General features: G+C 46.0%; 1 protein-coding gene across 3 annotated transcripts in view; it reads right to left on the minus strand.

Moving 5' to 3' along the window:
* Positions 1-10,810, minus strand: part of PMP22 (peripheral myelin protein 22) — a 31,989-nt gene that overhangs the window by 20,671 nt on the left and 508 nt on the right. Inside the window, exons 1-3 of one of the 3 annotated variants that reach the window (XM_006908399.3) lie at positions 8,493-8,668; positions 6,755-6,866; positions 5,428-5,527 (exon numbers count right to left, since the gene is read on the minus strand). In XM_006908399.3, the coding sequence (XP_006908461.1) occupies positions 5,428-5,527; positions 6,755-6,832 (178 nt within the window). In that variant the 5' untranslated portion in view covers positions 6,833-6,866; positions 8,493-8,668. Of the gene's footprint in view, positions 1-5,427; positions 5,528-6,754; positions 6,867-7,831; positions 7,996-8,492; positions 8,669-10,810 lie in introns of those variants that run through there. The other 2 variants (XM_025044398.1, XM_025044399.1) reach the window with 2 other exon arrangements.

Consider the following 10,810-nt stretch of genomic DNA (forward strand, 5'->3'; position numbering starts at 1 on the left):
GGTCTCATCTGTTTCTAGGAGGATGAAGACTACCCACACGGGCCCTGCCTGCCATGTCCTGACATTCCACTTTCTTAATCAAAGCAGAGAGCACATATTTGCTATTTAATACTAATTTCCTAATGTAAAGTATCATTTATAGCTACTTTCTGATTGAAATAAAAAGATCAATGAGAAAAATGAGTAGGCAGCAAAGGAAAAGAAAATACTGGTAGTGACAAGAATCCCATGACCCAGGATAATCACTAGAAATCTATTGCTGCATTTCTACTTTGTAAGATTTCTGATATATTCTGCTTTATAAACGCTCTGGACTGTTGTTTGAACTTGAAATAAAACATACAGTTAAAAAACACATATAAGAGTGGTCTAAATAAAATCATAGGAACTAGACATGCATCCATATGCACCAAATTCCTTACTCGGTCTAGAAGGACAGATGGGCTGGCCTGCTACACTACCCCTCGTTCTCTGTTCCCACCACTCTAGCTCTGCCAGGCTACCTCCCTCCCTGGAAAAATTGATCACTGGAACCTCTAAGATGTTCATATGGCCAACTCTTGGTCATCCTCAAGGGGTTGCTCCTTCAAGAGTCCTCCCCTCCCCACCCAAATCCCTCTTTAGCACATTACCCTATTTTATTCTCTTTGTAGTTTCTATCATGTCCCAAATTATCCATGTTAATTATTGACTATTTTGCCCAGGAAATATAAGCTCTTACTCTTGTATTCTCAGTACCTACAATGGTATCTGGTAAGTGGTAGGTGTTCAATGAATAGTTCAGAATGAAAGAAGAGAGGACGGGAGAAAAGAAGGGAGGGAGAGAATCCTAAGGCAGGAAGTTCCTGTTCGAGGAACTAAGAGAAAGCAAAATTCAAAGATGAAAGGGAGGAGATTTACTGGGAAACAAGAACACATCACTCAGGTAGATCTCCATGGGCCTTAGTAAAGATTCCATCTGAAGATTAAGACTACCTCCCTCCCTGGAAAAATTGATCACTGGAACCTCTAAGATGTTCATATGGCCAACTAATGGTCATTCAGATAGGTCTCTGAAAAGTTTTAAACTGTGGGTAATATGATTAGGTTTAGATTTTTTTAAAATATCATCCTAGACTCAATATGAAAAATGAATTACAAAGGAGCAAGAAAGGTTAGGAGTTCAGAGGCTGCTGCAATGGCTCTGACAAGTGAGGAGGCATGGTAAGGACCATGGCAATGATGAATGGCCTGTGGGACCTATGATGACTCTGAGAAGGGAGCGAGAAAGAGATACACCAAGGCAGACTGATGTTTAGCTCGCTGGATGGTAAAGCAGCATTCACTAAAATACTAGAAACTGTTGAAGGGTAAATATGGTGGATGATGAATACTGACTAGCATGGAGGTGCCTCTGAGATATCCTGGTGTAACTGTCTAGTAGGTAGCTGGATATATGGGTCTGGAGTTCAGAAGAGAGGTCTAGACTGGAAGAAAACAAAGATTCAGGAGATATCATGAAACAATAAGACTACATTAATGACTAAGAAGATGGGAGAGAAAGAGAGAGAAGTCTAAGGATTCTACAGTTTCTGATATGGGTCACTGTGAGCATGGTGTTGCCACTGACAGACCCCAGATACAGTAGAAATGGAATATTTGAAGAATCCCAAATCTGCTTTGAAATTTCACAGGACCCAGCTACTGTAAAAGAACATGATTAGATATGAAAAGAGGAGTCAAAGCCTTGGAGAGAAGTGTTTCAAGCCAGGCTTACTAGTAGGTACTGGCTATTAAATTTCTATGAATTGAGAAGCCACGCATCTCACCAGGCCAAACGGCTACATTCTCAGCCTCCCTTGTAACTAGGTGTGGCTGTGTAACTAAGTTCCAATAAAAGACAGAAACAAGTATATGATCTATCTGAGAACATTTCATTAAAAGGAAAGGGGATGCATTCTTCTCCACCTCCTTTCTCCACCCTATTGCTTGAAGCATGGATAAAATGGCTAGAGCTCTAGTAGCCCTTAGGTCCACGAGGATGAGGGTCAAACCCAAGAGATGGCAAAGAAATAAGCTAGAAAGTACCTGACAATTTCATGGAACTGCCTACTCTTGGGATTGCCTACTTTCAGACTTCTTTTAAAAGAGAGAGAAATAAACTATCTTATTTAAGCCACTGTCATTTGAAGATGTTCTGTTGTATAGAGTGAATCCTAAACCTAACAGGAACACTAGCTGACTGGTCTACCATATCCCCTGTGTTGCTTTCCTCTTGCTTTTGATTATGTCATCGCCTTGATAAGAAATATCCTCCTCCTTGCCTATATTTATTTAAATCCTGCCTATCCTTTGGAGGATGGATCAAATTCCACCTCCCACAGGAGACTTCCCTTCCACTTCCTCCCCTGAACTCTGGCACTGCCAGCCTGCCCCCACTCCTTGGGCATCTGGCCTAAGCTGCCTTCACAGTGATTCATCGCTTTATGCTTATCTCCTGAATCCTCATAGAGGCTCAGGACCATCAAGGGTGAGGTCCATATTTTCCAGATCCTTGTATTTCCTGGGCCCAAGAGGCATTCATGATTAATATGCCTCTAGTAAGCCTCATTCATCTCCACCTTCAGCCAGGATCAGGATGGAGTCAGAAAGAATATAAATAAATTCTGAAAAGGAGAAAGCAGGCAGAGTTGAGGGCAGTTTGTATGAAATCTAAAACTACTTCTCACATCAAGAAGCTGCTTGGGGAAAAGATCTGATATGCCACTTTCAAACTATAAAACATAAATGTTTGCCATATGATTAACCTGGCAAGGGGCACCATATAAAAAACAAAGAGATTGGTAAGCCCTGTGGAGATGTAGTGCCATGGCCCCACACATACAAAAATGAGCCCCTTCGGAAAAAATAACAAAGTCAAGTAAACAAATATATTTTCACATAATACACCTGTAACATATTCTACATAAATCGGTATCATTAACAAATTACTTTTGATTACTCAAATAAAAACTATGTTTCAAACATTCTAAGAGCAAATTCAGACCAAAGTAAATGGTTTGCAACTGATATAGTTCATTTGTGAAGGCAGTCTAATTTTTAAAATTATGTATTTTTCACCTATTGTCTGCCACAGAAATTGTTAAACCTAACAGAAAAGGTGACAAAGGCCTAGAAGATTCACCCGCTTCAGAATTTTGTAATACACGTGGACCCATCAGGAAGATATCAGCAAAGATAACAACATTGGCAAAGCTGAAATGGGAACTTCTAACTAAGTATGTAGGCCCAAATCAAAATTATCCCAACTTGTTTAAGGGCATGTCCAGATTTCCTCAAAATGTCCTTCCTTATTGTGAGAGCCAAGAAGGCAGATGAGGAGAACGCATGCTCTGGTAATGCCACCGAAAGCAATTAGAATTTAAAAAAAAAAAAAAAAGTCATCATAAATAGACTTTAGAAGATGAGGTTGGCACATAAAGAGTCAATTGAGAGATAAGAAGTTGCTTCATTGAAATAACACTATTGCCTCTTTAAGATCTGCTTCTAGTGTGGAATAATGGCTATATGCAACCGTGGAAGATGCAGAATGCAGGTCAATAACAGGCCATGAGGCAAATATTACTCTCCTTTCTGCAGACGGTTTCAGCATAATTTAGATAGCTGCTTCTCTACCACCTCGTTTCTGTTGAAACCCAGCTGGATTTCAACATGCCTGCCAAAACTGTCCCCTTCCGGGCCTAACAGTCCAAAATTCCATGCCAACCCCGCATGGCCAGATGCCACTTGGGAACTGTGCCTGTGGACACTGTGGGAAAGCCAACCTTCCCAGGTTGAGTCACCATTTGTGACCATCAGGTAGGCATTAGTGGCAAGTGAGGAGACACCCATCCTGAGTTTTCAGGGCACTGATTAATATGCCCCTAGTAAGAAAGTAGACCCTGAAGGAGGAGACACTGGATGTTGTGGCTTTGGGGGCAAGCAGAGCTATCTCACATTCTCAGGCGCTCATGAATATTTCATTTACTTGGTTGCTAACTCACCATGCAACTTCTAGGATGGTTTTAATTCAATATTCTTCATACACTCAAACAAAAGATTAAGGACTGCTCACTTCAGTGAAGACTGGGTCCTTGCTTTTCTTCCCCACAAGAAAGTGAAAACATAAAGCAGGGTTTGCTACTCTTTACCTATCCTCCATATATAAACTACTATTCTAGCTGAACCTCTACACTGAGGTTCAAGGTGTTTAGTTTGTAATGCTTCAGTGACAGCTTGGGCGCTGTCGGTTGTGAAGCTCATAGGAAGCAAAGCCCAGCAAAGAAAGTGGATGTGCAAAGCCAGTTTATAGGCCTCTTCACTGCCTGCTTTGCTGACCTGGATCTAAATTGGTTTTTCTCATTAGGTGTTGCATCTTCAACAAAAGATTGGATTTATGAGTAGCTGAAGCCACATTGAAAGCTGTACTTTATTGGTCTTTTAAACCTAGGATGTCAGCTAAGCACTGTCATCCCTGTACCTATTTCCCTCTCCAGGCTGAGGACATATCCTTAGAGACATGGAACTATGCCAAGCCAGGCTCATTGTGTCAATACCAAGCAGTGTGGCCCCCTTCCAGGGTCTCACCACCCAGCCACCAAAAAGAATTCATCCTATTTACCTCTGCCTCTCCACATCCAGGCACAAGGCCTCCTGCGGAGCACTTCTTTTATTTATTTTTTTTCCCCCTCTGAAATCTGTAGCTATTTCTAGTGGGTGCTTCCACTGCCAGTTATTCCCTTAACTTGAATCCAAGCCTGGTTTCCAATATCTTACAAGCAAAGATGCTGAGAACATAGGAGAAACACAATCTTCTGGATGAAGGACTCTCCCAGGCTCATCTAAGGGTTTTGCAAATAGTTTTGAGTCCCCATCTTACACAAAGAAACACTCAAAGGTTTTGATGCTAAGTAGCATTACTGAGTCCCAAGACCTGAAAAGGCAGTCTTATAACGAGGGGACCACAAGCTGTCCCAACTATCCTTGAGACAGCCTCAGTATCACTACATTAGGAAGAAGCAGGACATTTCTGGAGACAGAGAGCCACCAAACCAGACATCAGTTGGATTAAAGTCCCAGTGGGGTCTACCCAAGGTTTTGCCATCACGTCATCTTTATTGCTTTATCTGTGTCCACATTTCTTTACTCACAAGAAACATTGTACTAGATGGTAAGAAAGAGCTCAAGGGCATTTCTCTAGGTAGAGAGAACATACAAGATACCCAGGGTTTTAGCTTAGCTAATGAAACTACTGTTTCTCTCATTTCACCTTAATTCATGACCGCCTGTCACATTCTACCCCACCCCAGCAACAACTTTCAAGCTTGTGTGTTCCAAGAATAAGTGCTTCCTGAGAAATGTGCTACAGACACATAAGGACAAGTCTGGAGCAAATAAAAACAGTCTCACCGTTTGCTGATGATGAGAAACAGTGGCGGATGTTGCCTGAAGAAGAAGTGCTACAGTTCTGCCAGAGGTCGGTCGCATGTCCATTGCCTACGATCCATTGCTAGAAAAACAGACATCCTAAATCAGGTGACATAGTGAGGAGTGAAGGTGAAGGAAGGGAGAAGACGAAAGGAAGGCAAAGAGCGACTTCATCAATCTGTCTACCTGCCTTGCCCAGTGTTGCCCAGCCAGAGGCCACAGTCATGCTGGAAAAAGGAGAGAGGTGGTGGTCTGGCTCAGACATGGTGTTGAGGGGAAGGCCAGTGTTTTGCAAGTGAAAAGCACTTTGTAAATGGAAAAGTACCACATACACACAAATAAGTTATGTGCAGAGGTGTGAACTATGAAAAGAACCATGGACTCAACCTGGACACCTGCAATCAAGCTGTCTCTCCTTCCTGGATCTCCTGGGTGTCATTCCCCGAACCAGCACCTCTCTGAGCCTATTTTCTTATAATTCCTATTAATCTGACAAGATCATCAAGCACAGTTAAAATGTTGTTAAATGCTTATAAATAATTAACTAATTAACAAATCTGGAACGTAATTACTTCTTGCACTGACAGAATTATTTCTCGAACTTTGAAACAGACTGAAATTTTGAAACTGCCTGAAATTTGCCTTATATTTAAAGTTAAAGCCACAGTCACCTAACTGCCTGTGTCTGTGCTCATCTTCATAGCCAAGAAAATAAGTTTAAAACCTAACCTACTTGATGTTTGATAGTGTTATAACTCAAGTTATCCTGATGGTCTGTTCATATAGTGAAGACTTTAGTAAGAAGGTGCAGGTCTACATCATAAAGCAGACCTGGGACTGTGAACTCTAAAAAAGCCAATTTTAACTTTCCAATTTCAAGTCCTAAAGGGTGTTTTATGAACTAAGCCACCTATCTGACCTATGACATTTGGGAAAAAAGCAAACCTTCACAAATACTCCACTTCTTTCCTCAACAAACTCGCATGAAGAAAAAAAAAATGCTAAACAACTTTATCAAATGAAGGGATGAGGCTGGATCTGCACTGAAATTATTGGGCTTAAATAGAGGCCTGCTCAGCTAACCTAGTCCAGCGATTACTTCCTATCCCTGAAACTGCTCTGACTTTCCCAAAACAACTGTAAAGGGGCTGTTTGCCAGAACCTGCAAAACGCCCAGGGGATGTCTGAGACTTCATGTCTGCAAATAACCACGTAGTCCCGAACTAGAGGGGCACAGCTGGAATTACCACCCCAGAGGCCCCGCAGCACTGTATGCCTCGCCCGACCCCGCCGCCCGCGGGACACTCACGCTGACTATCGTGGAGACGAACAGCAGCACCAGCACTGCGACGTGGAGGACAATGATACCCAGCAACAGGAGGAGCATTCTGGCGGCAAGTTCTGCTCAGCGGAGTTTCTGCCTGCCAGGAGAGAGCCGAAGCTGAACCTGAGGCTGAACCTACTGGCAGGAGCGAGCGAGGGCGGGAGGAGCCTAGAGGAACGGTCCCAGACCTAGCGGAATGCTCGGCGCTGGCGCCGCGCCCGCCAGCGCCTCCGGGGTGGGAGCGCTTCATGTGACTGCCGAGAGGGGGCAGCAGCTGACCGTAGGATTCCCAGCCAGCAATCAGCGGGGCCTGCCTGCGACAGAACATATTTTGCTTTTGGAACAAAACAAGTGGTAAGTCACCCCAGGAGGAGAGTTTTTTCCAGAATGACGAGCAGAGGCCTCAGCCCGCCTCCACCCACCCCGGGCTACTCCCGGGAACAGCCAACTTGGAAAAGGTGGTAGAAAGGGAAGAGCGCACGTTCCCTTATAGAGTGGAAGTGGAGGTGAGGGGCTTGGCCCCCACATTTCTGCGAGAGGCCTGGGGATACCAGGAGCAGGCTATGAGGGAAAGCGCGAGGCTGGGAGCTGGTTTCCCAGATTCCCGCGCGCTCTGCATTCCGTTAGTCTCCAAGTTTCCACCCAGTTCTGCCAGCGCTGGGGAGCGTGCTGGCCTCAGCTCAGCCTGCCAGAGACACTGGGGGCTCGGTAAAGCCCTAGAGCCGGGGAAGTGTGGGGAGGAAAGAATAGTCGGAGAGACTTAGGGGGATTCTGCGCTTCCCGCCCACCATGCGCTCCACTCCCCGCCCCGCCCCGCACCCCCACCTAGCCTCAAGTTCGCCTCTGGGGCCCAGCGGCTCCCCAAGCACGCGGAGCCAGGACACTACGCAGTCCAGCCTTCGCGCGGCAGACCATAGGCAGAGGAACTGGGATAAAGGGGAGCAGATGTCCGATGTGAATTAGATGCGGCTGGTAAAGGGTTGGGTCCCAGAATCGCAGCTGGCCAGAGCTGGCAGGACATCTATCTGCAGTTGCGGCGTCCTCGCCCCTCATTTTACATACCTTGGGGAACTGAAGACCGGGCTGACTTGTTAGAGGATATGTAAAGCTGTAAGACCAGCTACGTCTTTGGGTACCATATCAGAACGGAGTCTTGGGCCAGGGAGACAATGTTTCAAATAACTTGGTTTTAAAAGTACCCAATCCCAGGCCCCTCCGTTCCCCTCCATCAAGAAGACATTCAAAGAAACCCGGAAATATACAGGAAGATATAAGCACGGTTTTCTGGTATCTCCCAGTAGGTTTAAATTAAATCCAGTGGTTTCTAGTGCAGGGGAGGGGAAGGCGGGGGATGATTGGGCATATAGCTGGAAAGCTAGGTATCACAGGGGTCCATAACCCCCAGGGGGACTGCTTTGCCAATGAGTCCCCGAATAGGAGCCTCTCCAGCGAGGCGAAAACTTCTCCGCCCCTGCCCCATATCGCGACCCCACCACCGGCGCCCCTTACAGCTTACAGACCTTAAGGCACTCCACACTGTATCCCTACAAGCCCCGTAGGAACCATACAAAACAGACCATGGTCTGCCTGCGCCTGGGACAAAAAGCTCGGGGACCTGGCCAGCCCCTAAGCCCGCGCCTGCTCCGCGCTTTCTGGGACCATCAATGAAAGATGCCCACATTTCTCCTTCACTGCCTCCACAAAAATCCCTACTAATACTTACAGCCCAAAGTGATAGCTGTCCCGGATCTTCAGAATGGCCTCAGGCACAAACTCAGTGCGTTCGCTCAGCTGCTGGCGTCCCCAAAGACAGCTGCGCTGCGGGGCTGCGCGCGCGAAGCGAGGGGCCAGAGGGAGGCTCTCGGCGTTCCCCTTTAACGGGAACAACGCCCTGTCTGCGTCGCTGCAGTAGGGTGTGTCCCTGGGTCAGCGTGTGCGGGAGGGCGGGACTCAGGGAGGAGAGAGGGCAAAGGGGGCGGGGTGGGGTGGGGGAGACAGGACACAGTTACTTGGCCTTAAATGCGCCTCAGGAGAAAGTCGATCACTGAAAAACCGCTGCGACTTTTACTCGAAACTAAGAGGCAGCCGAGCTTTCTCACCTCCGTTTTCCCTGGTTCCGCTGAGTTCACGGAGACCAAGTATTGAACAATAAACTGGCCCCTCAGCGCACGGGGGGAAAGCCCCCCAGAGGTCGCTCCCGCGGGAGCCCAGCGCTGGGCTTCAGGGGACGCGCCCAAGCGAACTGAGCCAATGCTGCGACCGAGACTGTATTCCTCTCCTTCTGGTAGGAGGGAGCTGGCACTTCAGCGCTGGAAGACATCTCTCTGCTCTGGTGTCCTGGCGCATCTGGCCTGCCCTGGCGTCTTAGCTGGGCACATCTGCACCACGCGCGCCCGCGCTGTGTCTGCACCCAGGCGGTGTTTCGGGTTCCTAGAATTGGAGTGGTCCACTCTAGCATGCCCTGCTTGGGTGAGAGTTAGGGGATGGACGGGGAGGCCTGCCTACTAAGAGACAGCGTGTCCTGGGGTCCAGCTCCTCTTAGCGTGTACAAAACCAGAACCACAACCGGGTATGCTCCAGGCAAGTTTTCCTGGCATGGCTCCTAGCCGAGGCTGGTATCCCTGGCCACGAGGTGGGGAGTTGGCCATTTGAGGTGGGGGAAGTTCAGCCAGGGAAATCAGCTGATTCATTGCCGCCTGAAAGTGGTCTTCCCTGCTTCGGTGGGAAAGAGCCTAGCCCTTTCGGGCGTGGCGCAGATGCGCCCAAATATGATGCTCCCACAGGCCAGCCTAGATGCGGAATAGGGAGCCGGAATGTGGATGTTAAACGTCTTTGCCTGCTGATACAGTTAAGAAATTCTCTCTCTCTCTCTCTCTCTCTCTCTTTCTCTCTCTCTCTCTCACACACACACACACACACACATCTACCTGCTAGTGTTCTGTGTCTTAAAACCTCATCACTCTAAATGATTCAAATCATTACATACTATTTTACTATTTGAAAGTAGCTGCTTATTGTAGCTAATTGTATATTCTAATCTTTAAGTGAAAATAAGTTATTTGAAAATTCTTCAATGATCTTTTTAAAATTGTTATGTTATCAGATTAAAAAGAATCCTTGTAAAAATTTTATTCAATGCCCATTATATTGCAGGCTCTTTAGCAGGATTTTATACATGGTCTGTGAGAGGTGATATGGTCCAATTTGGTTAGGCACTGTGGCTCGGCTCAAACAAACCTGATTACTCTGCTTACTCAGGGTTTATGAATTTGAGCAATTAGCTGAAGTTCCCTGAGCTTCAGTTTTCTCTCTTTGCAAACAGGACTAACGCCTATTTAAAGGGTGTGAAGTAGTGAACATAGTGTCTGGAACATAATAAGGGACCAGTGCCCAGTAAATCATAGCCATTCTTATTATGATATCACATTTAACCCTCAACACACTTCAAGGCAAGCCTGACTGTCCCTGAACTCAAATAGCTCATAACTCCCATAGTTTGAAAGTGCATATGCAAGTAGAATGACTAATTAAAGAAATGGAAGTGTTTTCTCTCCTCCCCTGATCATTTTGTATATCAGTTTTGCCCTAGGAACTATTGCTCTGCTTTACACGATTTATTTTATTTATTTAACCAACATTTATGTGGAAACTATGTACCCGGTACTATTCTAAGCACTTTACAAATATTAGCATATTTAACTCAGGATTTTCTTTCTCTTCCTTTTTTTCCTAAGTAAACTTTTAAATGAAGTATATACATCTAGAAAAGTGCATACATTGTAAGGCACAGCTTTTCTTCCTTTGTTTTGAACCCAATATTTTAATCGATAACCAGGTCACAACCACATGTGAACCCATCGGTCCCTCATTGTGTCTCCTGTCTCCTGCCTGCTGGGCTCCCAGTTCTAAAGGACAAAATGCTGCTCAGTGCAGTGCCACCAGGCTCGGCCACACCCAGGGCAGGCCAGGGCTCCTCTAAAGGTGGAAGCTTCTCTCTAACCTGCTTACCAATGTGAGGTCACCCGCCGGCTATGTACACAG

Source organism: Pteropus alecto, unplaced genomic scaffold (assembly GCF_000325575.1).
Source record: "Pteropus alecto unplaced genomic scaffold, ASM32557v1 scaffold52, whole genome shotgun sequence".
In the NCBI taxonomy this organism is placed as follows: Eukaryota; Metazoa; Chordata; class Mammalia; order Chiroptera; family Pteropodidae; genus Pteropus; species Pteropus alecto.